This window comes from Symphodus melops, assembly GCF_947650265.1.
Source record: "Symphodus melops genome assembly, chromosome: 10".
In the NCBI taxonomy this organism is placed as follows: domain Eukaryota; kingdom Metazoa; phylum Chordata; class Actinopteri; order Labriformes; family Labridae; genus Symphodus; species Symphodus melops.
This window is the reverse complement of record NC_136700.1, coordinates 4,698,979-4,716,102: the sequence shown is the minus strand read 5'-3', so window position 1 is coordinate 4,716,102 and position 17,124 is coordinate 4,698,979. Positions and strand designations below refer to the sequence as shown.

At 37.0% G+C, this 17,124-nt stretch overlaps 1 protein-coding gene across 1 annotated transcript; it reads left to right on the top strand.

Moving 5' to 3' along the window:
* Positions 1-5,636: 5,636 nt before the first annotated feature.
* Positions 5,637-13,934, top strand: trpc4b (transient receptor potential cation channel, subfamily C, member 4b). Its single transcript, XM_079354765.1, has 11 exons — positions 5,637-5,887; positions 6,470-6,874; positions 7,156-7,674; positions 10,782-11,118; positions 11,237-11,376; positions 11,560-11,873; positions 11,980-12,175; positions 12,282-12,476; positions 12,753-12,794; positions 12,890-12,979; positions 13,062-13,934. The coding sequence occupies exons 1-11, from the start codon at positions 5,738-5,740 to the stop codon at positions 13,611-13,613; spliced, it is 2,940 nt and encodes a 979-aa protein (XP_079210891.1). The 5' UTR covers positions 5,637-5,737; the 3' UTR covers positions 13,614-13,934.
* The last annotated feature ends 3,190 nt before the right edge of the window (positions 13,935-17,124 follow it).

Sequence of the window (17,124 nt, the reverse complement as noted above, 5' to 3'; positions counted from 1 at the left end):
TTTGAGCAGCACATGTTTTGAAAATGAAAAAATGTATTATTTGTCTTTCTTCATTCAGCTCTGGCACTAAAGTGAGAATTCAGATTTGCTCACCCTGCAGGTATTCGACATTTTGTAGCCATGTTGTCTTGCTCCTGAAAGACTCTCAGGTCTAATTAGTTCAAGGCCTTCTCTAATGACTTTGAATTTCTGCTGCCTGCTTGACTATTGCATCAGTGTTCAGTTTTAGAAGCAGCATCAAACCATAGCCAAAACATACTACATCTAATTGACAGAGAGCTGGACTGTGATGCTGAATGTGCTCCTAAGTACACCCCTGCACAGCACAGACTGCTCCTCCTGTGAAGTCAAACCAATCAGGCACAAGTTTAGTAAGTGAACTGATCGAAACTGTAAAATTATTTAAAACTTTTTGTGAAGCGCTCACATAAAAGACTTGAAATCAGATGAAGCTTGCCTAAATCACAGAAAAGACTCCCCGGAGCAAGCTAAAAATCACATTTGATTTCCCTCATCATAAAACACTACATTTTACAACCTTATGTTGCAGTGTACGGAAAAAAAAAAACCTTTGAATTATTCTCCAGCGTATGAATTAAAACACATTTATTCAAACTTACAGGATTATCATTTATCTTTCTGCCAACACATTGTACATTCTTCATTTAACAATAAAACCATGGTAGTTTAACCATCTTTGGTTTAATACAAAGTTTAATACTTAGAATACCCCTTTTATTTGTTGCAACACAGTTTTACTTATTAATTATATGCAGATTAAAGACATAAACTCTTGCACTGGCAAGAGAAAGTGAGAGTCATTACATACTTGAGAAAAGTAAAAGACCTAATAAACATGCCTGGAACTGGGTCAGAAGACACTCGGGCAAAAGCAAACATCATTAACAAACATTTGGCCCAGATATGCTAAACCTCACAGAACACAAACCTTTGTAAGAAGTTTATTCACTCAGTGGGGAGCCTTTTAAGGGAAAGCATTTTACACACAAGGAGAGACAGTCATTTTTCCCCTGAAGTCGGAGGCAGACAGGCAGGCAGGCAGGCAGGCAGGCAGGCAGGCAGGCAGGCAGGCAGGCAGGCAGGCAGGCAGGCAGGCAGGCAGGCAGACAGACAGACAGACAGACAGACAGACAGACAGACAGACAGACAGACAGACAGACAGACAGACAAAACAGAAAAAAACCCGAGGGAGTTATTAGGAGTTTGGTAGCCTTGGAAATCTCAGATGTCGACTGAAGAAAGTCTTATTCTGCCCCCTAGTGGTATGTGACAGTAATCGTAAATTATGTTATTAATCAAAAACATTTACATAATGAGAGTGTGGATGAAAATATTATTAGTGTAAAAAAACAATATTAATTGTAAATGTTTGCTTCATTCATTTTTGATTGAAGAAGTGACCTTTTCAAAGGCGAATGTATAGTTTGTTTTCTCAGAGTCCCTATACCTGAAGTAACAAAGATTAAAGACAAAGTAAAGAAGATTTACCTTTGTTTGTTGCGTTATGTTGTCTAGACTAGGAGCAGAGAATATGAATCAGCAGGTCACAGACTCTAGTTTTTTTTCTTTTGTCAACTCTGTCCATTAACGTCTGTCACATAGAAGGTCATCAAAAACACAGTACATGAGATGTTTATGCAATCTGACCTTAACTTTCAGCACAATTCAGCTATGTCTAAAAATAAATCTATCTGTAAGGACGAGGAGATAGAAAAGATGCTCTGCTGAATGCTCCCCAGGGCAAGTATCTGATCTGCAGCTGCCTCAAATCTGTAACACTGAAAAGCAACGAGAGAAAATAAATGAGCAAAGAGCATTTGCTCGTTGTGCAACAGATCTTTTTTATTGTAACTCAACAGACTTGGTCCTAACATTTGAAACGTCTTCATGTTATTACATAACTACTTTTGAAGGATTTGACGGATTATATGACGTATAAATGAATAGTTTTTTACTTAAGACATTGCACTTGGAGCTGCAAATGGAGTTAAGTTAACTTTATGTTATCAAAAGCACAAGGACAATACAGTTGTTCATATTTTGAAGCTTTCTTGGTTTAACAAAAAACATTATTTTGAACTTATAAAGAAAACAAGTTTATTCAATAAAGTCCGAAAAGATACTTCAGATGGACAGAAAAATGCTCTGAGCAGACTAAATATCGATCTGAACCTGTCTTCAATTAGCATGAAAATAAACGTTGATTCTAAGTAGATGCATGTGAAACCGACCCACAGATAAAAGCAGAGAAACAGGAAGCTTTTTATGTATTATTGATGTCAAGATGTTTACACATTTTAAGTTGTGGTTGGGCTGCAACGAGATCTTCTTCCCATCAGTAGGCCTTTCCCGTGAATTACGACATTATGACTATAATCTTCATGTTGCTAAAGATTATGAAAACAATGTTTCTACAGTGTGATTTGAAATGACATTGCCTTACAAGAACACAAAAAAGAGATACACATTAACTACTCAATAAAATTGAGGCAACAGATTGCACACATTATTAATTAAATCTAACTTTGTTAAAAGTTGAGTTAATATAACTCAAATCAATAGCTGAAGAATAAATAAACTGAGTAGATTCCAATAAAGTACACAAAAAAATAAACCAAATTTAAACAAAAGTATTAAGTAGATGTCACGGTAAAGCGCTTGCAGCAGAGACGCCACAAATATATCATGCATTTGTTTTGATCTGGATAAAAGATGACAACCAGTCGAGGGATGATAGTGGCAATAATGGTGATACCCCTCTGATTTTTTCGGGCAAACTCCGCTGAACCCCCCTGCCTCCCACACCAACGACGGTTCCTGTTGATGATAACCAATAGCCTCGTCATAATAGTAAAGAGTTCAAGAACAAAGTATATAATGCCGCTATGCTGCTGGATAAAGTCGGTGCCAGTATGATGCACTAACCAGATTGTCTTCCGATGATTTGCGATGAATTTGATGAGATAATAACTGAAGTGATGATCATAATAATTACAATTCCTGTAAGTGAGAAAGTCTGTTGATTCAGAGGAAGAGGCGTTGATCTCACACACACACACACTTTTTCCTCTCACATGTCAAGTCACACAAAAGCACTCTGATTTCTCCATAGCTTAAAACATGCTAATTAAAATGACTAGGAGGGAAACAGAGATTTTCTGAAAGCAAAACTTGTGATTCATATGAACTGATGCACTTGTTGAAGCTCATTAGTCCTCATTGTTAAAATCTGCAAACACAGGGTAAAAAAAAAGTCGACCTACAAAACCACCTAATTTCTCAAGAGGATTCAAATCAAATGTAGATGTTCAGAAAAAATGATCACTTTGCTACATTGACTTGTGTGTGTTGTGTAACTGGACAATAAAGGCATTAATTTAATTGGTAATTAGTCCTATTAGTTTTTTGTTGTGAAAAGTGCATGGCTGCATCCAAAGGAGAAAATTGCATTCTAACAGGCTTCTTCAATCTCAGAAATGTTTCAATTAGATTAAACAGCGCACAGCTATCATGAAAGCACGTTTTGTTTAAAGACTCATTGATTTCCCACACAGATTTAACATCAGTTGTATCTCAAGGCGGGGAAAGAACGCTAACACAGGGCTTTTTGTTCTTCGTGCCTTTGGCTGTGGAAGAAAGGGTTTTTTTTAGCAACTGGGCAGGCTCAGACATAGCCAGCTAAACACTGATATTAAACATCTTACATCTTACATGGCTGTAATCACACTTTAAGGGCTCAGGGCTTACAATCTTCCAAGTTCTGCGATAGTGAAAATTTATGAAGCAAAGAAAAACAGCTCAAGAAGTTCAAAATTAACAGATGATGAAAAGTTGGATATTGTGCAAAACTTGTAACATTGCTGCCGTGGAAAAAATCGGTGTTTTTTTTGTCACTGTGAATCATGTAATTTGTTTTGCTGACGCTTGACAGGGCATCTCTGAGTGTTTGCATGTCATGATGGTCCAGGATCATACTTTTTGCCTTGGAGAAGTAAACAATGACATTGTCAGCTTTTCCCACATCAAGCCTTAAAAAAACAAATTCTACCTTTTAATTTTTTTTTTCATATTTATAAATCATTCTCCCTTTAAGATCAAAGATATTAATAATTAATTAAATAATCATAGTTTTCATTCATGTAATGAAGTTTCAGCAACTTATGGCTGCTGACCTTTTCAGCTTTAATTATTGCATTTATTAATTGATTCATATTAATGGAAAAGTGAAGATATCTGGAGAACCAATTGGCTATGGTCTGACAATATTAGCCTCTGAGAGTAAAAGCCACCTTATCAGAACTTCTGGTTCAGCCAGCGGTTGGCAGATTGGATCAGATTGGATCCAGGATTTCATTAGGGCGGTTTTCTTTCTGCCCCATATGCTCTCCAAATGGACAGTTTTCTTGAATACAACCAAACCTGCTGAAACAAGAGGCAATACTAGCCTGAATACACAAACAAAAAATCAACACCCAAAATCTTGAAATTGTTCTTATATCTATACAAAAAAAATATGTGAATGGAGTGTAAGGGGTAGTGTACCTGTGTCTAATGTAGCAGCTGCACCTTTGGGATAGAAATGTTCAAGCACTATTGACTAAACTGTGGTGAAGCTGATATAGTTAAGTCATCAGTCCAGAGGGCTAGCATGGGCCCCCACTAAAATCACGTTTTTTCACCACTTAAAGGCAAACACATGGCTATTTGCCTGGTCAGGTGGTACATGTTATAATCATCTATTGTGACCTGACAGGCTATGTAGCTTTGTGTGCATCTCCTTCTATAAGCCTGTTTTGAGTTGTTACTTTAAGAAAACAAATATCTTCTTTTTGAGTCCTTATGAATTAAGGTCTCAAAAACCCTCACCCTATGTTTGCCACTGCTGTGATATTTACTAACGTAAAAAAAATACAAGTAAATGCATCTGTAGTAGTTTAAGTAGTTAAGCCTACTGTGCGTCAATTTGAGAAAACATGGGTAAATAAATGCTTTTCCTCTGGTTTGGCCAGTCCAAAAAATGTGGACACGCCCTGTGGACACGCCCTTACTCTGTTTTCCAATGAGTACCGTAGGCAATTTGCAAATCCTCGAGGCCGGAAGAATGCTTGTGCTAATTTTATGGTGCGCATCAAATATGAAGAAGAGGATGAAAAAAAATAATTTCTTAACGGACTGCACTGTAAACTGAGTTAACTTGTAACATGTGCTGAGGAGCTACTTCGGGTTTAGGCAACAACTTTTCACCTGTTGACTATAGCACAAGCAGTGACGCCAGCCTGTACAAAACTGATGTCGTTTGTTGCTCAGGTATTTTCTAAATCCACAGTAACTTCTTGTTGTTTTTGGTGGTGGTAACACTTTCTGTGTGCATCCAAACGTCCTGGGTTTTATGCCTAGAATTTGCTTTTCCTGGGATAATTGAGTCCCGTTTTATTTTTTTAAAATATTTATTTGTCAACATGTTTTGGTCCCAAACACGCTGAGCACTTTTTATAATCAACTCACCAACTCTTGGCTCCACCAATCAGTTTCCTCTAGCTGCTTCTGTAAAAAAAAGCAAAGAGTGTCCTTGACTCATTCATACATGAGCACTTTTCCGCAAGGGGATAGGTCACTTACTGTCTGCCTCTTCGTGTGGTATTTTGCAAAGAAATGTGTCTTTAGTATCCTTACACAGCTCAAGAGAGTGAAAGGGGTGGGCAGGGGATCGCATGACATGCCCTTAAATCACAGCGCGTCTCCAGTTGAGACTTCAGTCATAGATAAGAATCCGATCCTTCGAGTTTCCTGTCTGAAAGCCGACATTTCTGCTTCTCCCCTGGAGTGTTTTTGGAACAAATCACAACTACAAAGCAGCCGGACGAAGGTGAAGTATCTGTTTATTTAGCGCGTATCTTTACCTTGCTGGAGTATGTGTTTAACTCATTCATTGATAAGATGTTCTTCTAAAAACAGCTTCAAATGTTGTTGTTGTTTTTTATGTTAGCCTTAACTCTTGAAGATATCAACAGTCAGGAAGTGTTTCTTCAAATAATATTTTAATTTGATTTTATTATTTTTGTTGTTGTTTTTTTAATTTTATAAGCTTTATTAATTTCCAAGGGAAAATACGTATTCTAAGTATTATAATGGATAGCCTACTATAATACATTCAATTTTCAAGAATTTTATTTGACATTTTTAAATATTCTCCTTTAAGTATGCCATGATTTGGACGGACACTTTGACAGTAATCATCCAGTTATCACCTTGAATAAATACTATCTGCAAAGCGTCTTGGCCCCTAAAGCATTGACTCCCAATTTCAATATCTGTTATATGATTATCCTTGTTTTTTGACTGTTGCCAGTATATTAATCCAAGTTGAATATGTCCTTCTGTATCTGAATGATCAAAGCTTGAATTGAAACTCGATCTCCCTCTATTTTTATTTCTCATCCATTCTCAGTTGAGACTGCGATGCTGTATAGCAGCAATGTCACAGCTTTATTACAGGAAATCTGACAACTCCTCATACAGGGACCGCATACCCCTGCGGATTGTGCGGGCAGAGTCTGAGCTCTCGGCTCTGGAGAGGGCCTACCTGAGGGCTGTTGAAAAAGGGGACTATGCCAGTGTGAAACAAGCTCTGGAGGAGGCTGAGATCTACTTTAGGATCAACATCAACTGCATTGACTCTCTGGGACGCACGGCCCTGCTCATTGCAATTGATAACGAGAACCTGGAGATCATTGAGCTGCTGCTCAGCTTTAATGTGTATGTGGGTGATGCCCTGCTACATGCCATCCGCAAAGAAGTGGTGGGAGCTGTGGAGCTGCTACTAAACCATAAGAAGCCACGAGGGGAAAAACAGGTAATTCAGATCTTTGATAAAATAATACCAGCTAGTCATATTTATTCACATCTTGTTTTCAGTCCCAGTGATATTGTATATGACAGCCTATGAAACACAAATCATTACCTGATGTGCTTTCTGTTAGATTTTATGGTCAAAGAACAGACAGATAAACCCAATCAACTAGTTGTTTCAGTTTCTGTAAGTGGTTTCAAAAAGTAGGTTAAAGTGTTGATTTAAAATGTACTTACGCTTCATGTCCATTTATTTGTCTCTTCCTCTTTTTGTTCATTGAAAAGGTCCCTCCCATTCTACTGGACAAACAGTTTTCAGACTTTACCCCAGACATCACACCCATCATTCTAGCAGCCCACACCAACAACTATGAAATTATCAAACTGTTGGTGCAGCGCGGTGTTTCCATACCTCAGCCACATGCTGTGCGCTGTAACTGTGTAGAGTGTGGGTCCAGTTCAGATGTGGATGGCCTACGTCACTCACGCTCTCGACTTAACATCTACAAGGCCCTTGCCAGCTCATCGCTCATCGCTATCTCCAGTGAGGATCCTTTCCTCATGACTTTTCAACTCAGCTGGGAGCTGAAAGAGCTCAGCACTGTGGAAAATGAGTTCAAGGCAGAGTACGAGGAGCTGTCCCGTATTTGTAAACAATTTGCTAAGGACCTGTTAGACCAGACCCGAAGTTCCAGAGAGTTGGAAATAATCCTGAACTACCGAGACGACATCAACCCTCTGATGGATGAGAACAATAATGATCTAGCCAGACTTAAGCTGGCTATCAAATATTGTCAGAAAGAGGTAAGCTCTTTGTTGATCATGATGTCACCTGACTGCAGTCACATGCAGTCTGTTAAAGATCTTTAAGGTGCAAAAGATGCCACAAGCAACATACACACTTACACGAGCAACTGAGAACTGATGGTATGAAGGTTTACTTGATTTAGGTTTACAACAACAAATATGGCATAGATAGCACACCACTGAATAGATAACAATAACAAAACCAAGATGAGCTGTAAATGGCCTTAAGGGTGGGGGTATCCATGGGGAGAGCAACATGTAATTGCCCAGCTGTCTCTTAGCAGTGCATTACTGTAGCCCTCTCAGACAGTCCCATGACAATTGCATAATTGGGGATAATGATGGAATAAGTGATGGCCACTTCCCTGAAAAACATACTCAATATTTTATTAGGAAGGGAACCTTTTACTGTCTTTTTACATCTTGTATTTATCCCCTGGATGAAAATCTTCTGTCATTCAATGGAAAGTAGAACTTCTGAAAATATAGTATAGTAACAGTAATAATATATTAAGAATAAGCAATAACCTATATGTGTTTTGATAAGACTAATATCTGAACTTATTGACAATTAGTTATTTTCTAGTAACAGACCCTCACTCTGAATACAGACTCAGTCCCAGTTGTTTTCTTGTTTTTCCACTTGTGAAGTAGCCTGTTAGGAGCTTTTGGGCCTTCTTTGTATACAGCAGATAAATGTTTGAAAAGTTAAAGGCTCAGACTCATGATAGTGCAATTCCTTTCTTAGAAATTCAAGAGATTTTGCGTACATGAGGACATACCCGCAATATTTCTGGCGAGACAGTTGGAAATGTGAGAAGCAAAGATCAGTGTGACTGTCAGCAGCATGTGTCACAATTGGTCTCCATGGCAAAAGGTTTTGGAGATTAACTTCAAGGGCTCAGTGGCTATTTGTGTGACCACAGATGGATGCTTTGAACAAGACTTTATACATAATTTCAGACTGTATTTGATATTTTATAATCATCACAATCAAGGGCGTTAACTACCACATAAATGTACAATACTAAAAACATCAACAGCACAGAGTCTCATACAGTGCTGTACACTTTATGATGTGATCAGGTAGATTGTTATCAACCACTGTTACCACTGTTCTTATTTCAACACGTAGTAAAGACTTGCATAGCTTTGTGCCATTTCACAGTGTCTAATATTCATTGTTCCATCTCTAATAAACTGTAATTATAAGAATATCAGTCAACATAATTTGGCCAAGTATACACAACCACAATTGTGTAAGAAAATGAAGTATGAGGAAAACAGATCTATAAAGTTGTACATGATTTAAGCTGTAACTTTAGATATTATTGCATCAGGATGTCATTGCACATTTGATCATATTTTCAGGGAGCTGACTTGACTTTATTCATCCAATAGATGCCCTAACCTGAAACCACATAGTCCAGAACGTTTTTTTATTGGATGATTTTTAAAACAAGGTTATTATTTAACTCACACAATAACTTTGATACTGCAGCGTTCATTGTGTTCATGCTCTTTCTTAATTTCCCAGAGGTGGCCATTGTTAAGATGTTGTGTACGGCCAGTGTGGCTTCCATGAGTTAAGGTACATAACATTGAATGTTCAGGTCGATTTATGCTAATAACCAGAAAAACAACAAACATTATTTCTTTTAGCTTGGCTTTTCTGAGCTTTTGCTAATAAGAATTTCACTTGTTAAAGGGCACCAACATGTCTTCAGTTATTACACATTCTCTGAATCCATACATTTTTGGTAAGCTGCTCATAGATTTTAGGACATGATTTGTACTTTTATTTGGTGAGCAGACCATATTATTGGCATGTAAATGCAGATGGTATCCATTCAAAATTACCGGTGTGAAACAAGAAGTATTTTCACGCACAAAAAATAAGAATATGCCCTAGGATAGAATTCTCCTTGCTTTGATGGTGTGGTTGTTGTGACATGTGGATGTTGCAATTTTCACCTTCTAAAATTGTCCTCTAACAAAATCTGGTCCCACCAGATGCCACTTTTTGCCTCGAGTCATGTTAAGGCAAGTTAGCATTTTACACAGACACAAAGAAAACATTAAAGATGTCAGACAATGCACTGATAGATGAGCTCATCACATACAGTGGGAAGCTATGTACTACCATAATTGGGATCCATTTGGCTGTAACTTGGTTAAATTGAAATTAACTTCCATCACCATCTGCAGATGTCCACAGGATATGTATATCAAATCTCACAGGGCAGGGTAATGTGGATGGAAAACAGATTTGACGATCAACTCTTAACAAAGGATATGAGAACATTTTACAAATGTTAGCCCTCTTGAAACTTATGATTGTACCAGGTAGAGTTTGAAACTGTTGAAAAACTATTCAAGTTACAATTTGTATATAAGAAAGGGTTAATAGTCCAGATAGTCCCGTTTGCTGGTACTTTAGAATCTGCTTACTATTGTAAATCTTTTGTGTGTGTTTTTTATACTCATAGGGAAGGGTATTTAGCCTCCTTGTTTAAGAGACTTCTGGAAAGCCTTACATGTGGGTTTGTTTCTAAATGAAGTTGAGGGGGTTGATGCATGTCTTTTAACCTTCCTGTGAGGGTCAGATGAGGACCTCAGAGTCAGATCTGAGATTATATAAACCAACAGTTTAACAAAAGATTAGACATGGTCAAAAATAAGGTTGCCATATGTAACATTACTCAATCGTGGGTCCTCATTCTTATTATTTGTAGATGACATTTATCCTTGTGGTGCTGATGCAGTTGTGTTAATAAATTTCAGAAGAAGCTGCATTGTAGAAACGGTTTAAAAGCCTAAAACTCTTTCCGCATTTATTTTATGAGACATGCTTTTTCTCCAGCACATTATTTATATCATTTATTTTTAGTACAAAGCAAAAAAACTGCACTCCTTAAAGATTCAGGCGAAGATAGCCATGCAATAAAAAAACAAAAAAAAAACACAGTTTTGGAAATTGTGAGGAAAGGTACATTTGGCATACTTTTTATACATTTGAATTTTATGAATAGTTAAACGGCATGATAAAAAAGGAGAGTTGAATTTGTCAACATGCCTTTCTTTGTCTCTTGCTTGTTTCTTAGTTTGTTGCTCAGCCAAACTGCCAGCAGCTCTTGGCATCCCGGTGGTATGATGAATTCCCTGGTTGGAGGAGACGACACTGGGCAGCAAAGCTCATCACATGTATCTTTATAGGCCTTCTCTTTCCAGTATTATCCATGGTTTATCTGATCGTTCCAACAAGCCGCTATGGTTTATTCATTCGAAAGCCCTTCATCAAATTCATCTGTCACACGTCCTCCTACCTGACCTTCCTCTTCCTCCTGCTCCTGGCTTCTCAGCATATAACCTATGCTGACTCCAACTTTCAGGGCCCAGCACCCACTAAAGTGGAATGGATGATCCTGCCCTGGGTGCTAGGTAACACACACCTACTTACAGTTTTTCAAGTTCATGCTATTTTTTACCATTGTACACTTTCAACCCTCTGCTATTTCGTTTTCATTTTCAACCCTCTGCTATTTTTTATATCTCCAAGGTTTTATATGGACTGAGATCAAACAGATGTGGGATAGTGGTTTAGAAGACTACCTGGATGACTGGTGGAATTTAATGGACTTCATAATGAACTCCTTGTATCTTGCAACCATTTCTCTAAAGATTGTTGCCTATTTAAAGGTATTTTATATTTAACAGTATTCTCAATTGAAGCATTTTTATCCGATTTAAAAAAAAAACCTAACATAAATATTATCCCGCATTTTAACTCTGATGCAGTATTAATAATTGATTTCTTGACCCATACCCCAGAATTCAGTAGTTCAATGCATTAATTCTTATTTTGTTTTTATGTTTTTAAAGTTCAGTGGGCCAAAAGCCAGGAATGAGTGGGACATGTGGCACCCAACTTTGGTGGCAGAGGCATTGTTTGCCATTGCAAACATCTTCAGCTCACTTCGCCTCATCTGCCTTTTTACTGCCAACTCTCATTTGGGGCCCTTACAGATCTCACTGGGTCGCATGCTCCTCGACATACTCAAGTTTCTCTTCATCTACTGTCTTGTGTTGTTAGCCTTTGCCAATGGCCTCAACCAGCTCTACTTTTATTATGAGACAGAAGAGGTCGGTAAATGCAAGGGTATCCGCTGCAGTGGGCAGAACAATGCCTTCTCCACGCAAGTTGAAATGCTTAAATATTTTTCTGAAAAAATCTGCGTTGTTCATGATTAATATGTTCATTTTAGCAGTGCATAATGTGATGTATTGTTGTTTGTATTCCAGGCTGTTCGAGACACTGCAGTCATTATTTTGGTCTATATTTGGCCTGATTTCCCTCTATGTGACCAATGTGGAACCAGACCATCAATTCACTGAGTTTGTTGGCAGTACCATGTTTGGAACATACAATGTCATCTCCCTGGTCGTACTTCTGAACATGCTTATTGCAATGATGAACAACTCCTACCAGCACATTGCTGTGAGTTAAGTGGCTGACCTACCTACTTCAGAATTGCATTACTCTAATATGGCTTATTTTTCCTTACAAAAGGTTTTAATAAATTGCTTTTTTCTTTTTCTTTCAGGACCATGCAGATATAGAGTGGAAATTTGCAAGAACAAAATTATGGATGAGCTATTTTGAAGAAGGGGGAACTTTGCCTTCTCCATTTAATATAATACCCAGTCCAAAGTCAGTGTATTATCTATTTGGATGGGTAAAGACACATTTGTTAAGACGAGCCAGCATAAAACGGCTTGAAACCTTTGAAACATTAGGGGTAAGCATTTTTTTAAAGATTTGTTCTGACTCTTTTTCTCTTTACTGCATTGCATTTAGTTTCAATATCTCTCGTATATGTCTGGTGTAATACAGTAGCCTCAAAACGATGACTCCAAAATAATTAACGTCACATCACATTTCCTATCTTTCTTCCTAAATTAACTCAGTGCTCAAGTCTGTTACTAAATATCACAAGACCTTCTCCTAAAAGAGCCCTACACTTACTGCTATACTGTGTTGCTTTGTAAATGTACAATGTATTCCTTGATTGCAGAGACGTGCTGCTGTCAATGTAAGATTGAACCATGAGTATCAGGTAGTAATTTGTAATTATGTTATGATCTGTTATTTCATTTCAAATTTTGAAATTTGATATTTTTTTCTAATTACCTTAATTTTGTATCTTTCCAGGAGGTTTTGAGAAACCTTGTAAAGCGTTATGTTGCTTCAAGGATCAGAGATGCAAAGACCGAGGAAGGGTTGACAGAAGAGAATTTTAAGGTAATAAGCAGTTTCTCATAATAGGTTTCTTAAATACCTGTTATATATTGACTTTGTTCATTGCTTTTGTGTTCATTGTAAGGAGCTTAAGCAGGACATCTCCAGCTTCCGCTATGAAGTTCTTGGAATGATGAAGGGTAAACCACAAGGGGGGGTTGGAGGTCAAGTCGCAAGCTCCACATTGGCTTATGCTGGAAACTCCTTTAAATATTCTCCCAAAGTCACAATCGATGAGCCTCAAAAGAATCTGAGCGTCTTTGATGTGACCACCTCTGACCAGCAGAACCGAGCTGCCAACATCACCAGTCCAGTGGGTTCTAAAGGGCATGCCAGTGGTTCAGGTTTTCTGACCACTAATAGACAACCATATAATGAGCTATCCAAGGATGTTTCAGATGCTGCGTCAGAGCAGAGCAGACTCCTCACACAGAAATGTGACGACATAAATTCGATTCCAGATGAAGAGACGCTGTTATCTGATGGACAATACCAAGAGCAACCTCAGACTGAGAAAGTACTGGTTGAAGTCATAAAGAAAGTGGATGAGGAAAAACAGGACATTTGTGAGATTGGACCTGCTTGCAAAGAGCGTGCAAAGAAAGTAAAAAACGGGCCCAAAAAATACAAAAATTGATCTGTGTCTACAAGTCAGAGATGTGACCCGTGTTGTACATTTAAGTATTTATTGATCTCATTTGTATTCATTCATAGTCCTCTTTAAAATCACAATAGACGTAACTAAAATTGAGAATTAACTTCTGATCAACAGTTTTTTTATTTATGTTGGGATAAATATGGCGCAAGTAAATTATTGCCAAACACTACAGAATTTAAAAAACAGTATCAAACACAACACTAAAACACAGAACAATACAGGATACAAACTACCTGACTATAAAACAAAAACAGCAGTATCATTATTGACCATTAGGCCGAGTCCTCTTTAACCGCTGGTTAGTACAATTCTGTGGTTAATATAAAGGTTAACGATAGTAAATCATTTCAAACCATGTGACTGACTTACAGAAAATGTGCAACAATAAATGAGGAATCTGAATGACTTGATGCTTAGGACATTTTAAGTTTCAAGTTAGGAATTCATTCCATAAGTTGAGCATTTGAATCATACATTGTCTGACATCCTGCCATATATATCCTCTCGTCTTCTTCCTATGTTCTCTCTTTGTGACATGCACAAGTATCTCTATCTTCAATCAATTTATAAAAATACTGTCAACTTCAAAGAACATATTTTTATTGCAAGCATGTGAGGAGTAAAACTTAAAAGATATAAACGCAAAAATAATTTGCCTATCACAAAAATAAAACAGTAATTTGCTATGGTTGGAATAAGACAATAAACAGGTTTATATGTAATCAATGTGTTGTGGAATTTGTTTAAATCTTCAATATAAAATTTAAGAGGCAGTGATCTTTTAAAAACAAAAACCTTGCTTCAGCTTTTAGCCTGCTGCACTTTATTCCCATGTCAACAAATACACATTAACTGAACTAACATTAAGTTTTAGCATAAGAATCCAGAGGCAAAAAGTGAAAAATCTTTTTAACATGTGCTTCATGGGGCATAGGTTTAGCCCAGTGGTTAGAGCTTGTGGCTCATGCACTATAGTTCTCATCACAGCGACTACAGCCCTTCAAGTACAATATCACCTGGCCTTTGCTGCTCATCATACCCCTCTCTCTCCTCCCAACATCTCCTCTCTCTTCAGCTGTCCTATCCATTAAAGGGAAAAATGGCCATCAGACAGTTACTTACAAAACTGAAGAAATAAACAATTGCTTTACTGCTGAAATCTTCAATCTCATCTTGTTTTCTGATCAAAAAAGCTTTTCTCTCTGGATCTGAACACAAAACAATCTCTCTCACATAGTGCACATTTTACTTTGAAATTCTCCTGAGAAATGTTTCATTTGTAATTGTGTCAGATAGGAGAGGAGAAGGAGTACTTAATACTCTGTTGCATTCTCTTGTTCAAAGAATAAATGTTATTTGGTGCATTGTTCATATCCTGCCTGCCCACTCAGTTGTAAACTGCCTCTGCCATTGGTATGAACTGTAAATGATTCTTAGATCTGCAGCTCTAACAATGAACTACAGGCTTCTATATAATAATATAAGTAAATGTATCCATATTTGCCGTATTTCAGCTCAGAAGTGAAACATGATGTATGTATGTGTGCAATAAAAGTAAACACGTCGAGTCATTGCACGTTACATGTTTCTATTTAACTTATTTATGTATTACCTCATGTTTCATAGATTTTACAACACTGGTTAAATTGCAACTTAAGTTTTGATATAAGTAATCAAGGTACAATTATTTTACAAAACCATTTGATTACATACAACATTCAAATGCAAACTACATGCTTAATGCTTCCGTAACAGTGATCCAATAATGTAATAAAACAACTCTGAGAAGTGTTGAATTATGTCTTTACTACTGTTGCTTCTCTACCTCTCTAATTATTTAATGAGTCTGTGATTGGAAGCACAGTTAGCTCTTGTTAAAGATTTTCATATTTTGCATGCAACAAGTGCCAACTATTGATGGATAAAGACTTGGTGCATAGCTCAGAGCATTGCTCTGGTGCATTACTAGAGACTTAGTAACTTTGTGCTTTTTGATGGGTGTATTCTTACTGCTGTACATTTTCAGATAATCATTGTATTTAATTGTAATGTTTTTATATATCACTGAATCACTGTACTGATGTAAAGATGCCAATATTTCTCTGTGAAAACAAGTACAGTCCGTGTTGCACTCAGGGTGAAATGTTGGCTCCATGTTGGAATGTCAAGATTGTAAAGTTAATGTATTCCAGTCTTTGGGATTGGAGACATGTAAAGTCCAGGTTGTGCTAGGTTTTATGTGTAAGTGCTTTTCTGAAAGCTTAGGCCAATTACATTTCATCTTGCCTTTTTTTCATTTTAAACTTACTGGGATGCTGGTTAAACATACAAATATATAAAACACACACCAAAGAACATTCTTTGGTTTTCTGTTTCAAATCTTCTCTGTATTGAATCCTGACTGTGGCCAGAGGGATATTTTCGTGATGCCACTTGGGTAAGTTGTGAGCAACTACTTCTAGTGTTAATGTTTAACAACAGCTAGAATCAAATTTTCGAGGTTTCAGTATCAGTATACGGTAAGTATATACAGATGCAGTCTTTTAACTGTGGCACAATCACATTTATTGAAAAGATTAAGGACCATCTTGTAACAAAAGCATATTTGAATCTAGGACACCTGTTGTCCGGCTGTAGAATCTCACAATAATAATCTTAAACAGTTGTGAAACCATGTGTGTTTTTCACAGACGATAATCTCTCGAGTGTTGTGATTGTAGTTTGAGCCAATTAGTACTTCTGTTTTTAATTTTAAATGTGTTTCCAACCTGAATAAGTTTAAGAGCTTGAGTGTGTGGCAGCAATTAGTAAATTTTACAACATAGCAAAAGATTGTCCCGATTTAATTAGACGAGATACCAGTAACAAGTTAATGTTTTAGAATTACAGCAGAAAACAAAGCTCTCAATCCCAATTTAAAATAACCCTTTTTTCTGCTTCTCAAATTGACTTTAAAAAGTAATTTGCCTCAAGATCAACTCTGACAATGACTATGAGAAAATGGTGCTGAATTAGTCACTCTCACCCACTCCTTCCCACCACTAGGTGGAGCAACTCCATCTTGAAATATTTATATTATAAGTGTTCTGGCATTTGTTCACAGCAGAGATTATGCAATGCTTTCTTGTTTGCAGTTCAAAAAAAATGACACTTTAACAGGGATGATGAATGAGATTCTGTATCCCATCTGCTTATTTTATTTGTCTCTTAATGTGGCAGCTCCCGGGATCTCAACAATATGCTGCGTTTTCCTTTGTAGCAGTGTACTGAGGTTTGTTTTTATTAAAGCCTTTTGTTTAAGTTTTTTTTTTTTTTTTGCTAAGTACCACTTATTGAACTTGTTTTCAATTCAATGTCAACATTTTTTATAATTGTTTTCTAATCTTAAGTGTTGACGTTATGCTGTGACTGTTAAGTTTTTTTTTCTTACATTTCTTGAACATTGTTAAAACAAGTGAAATGAACAAGAATGACTTAATTGCATTCCTTT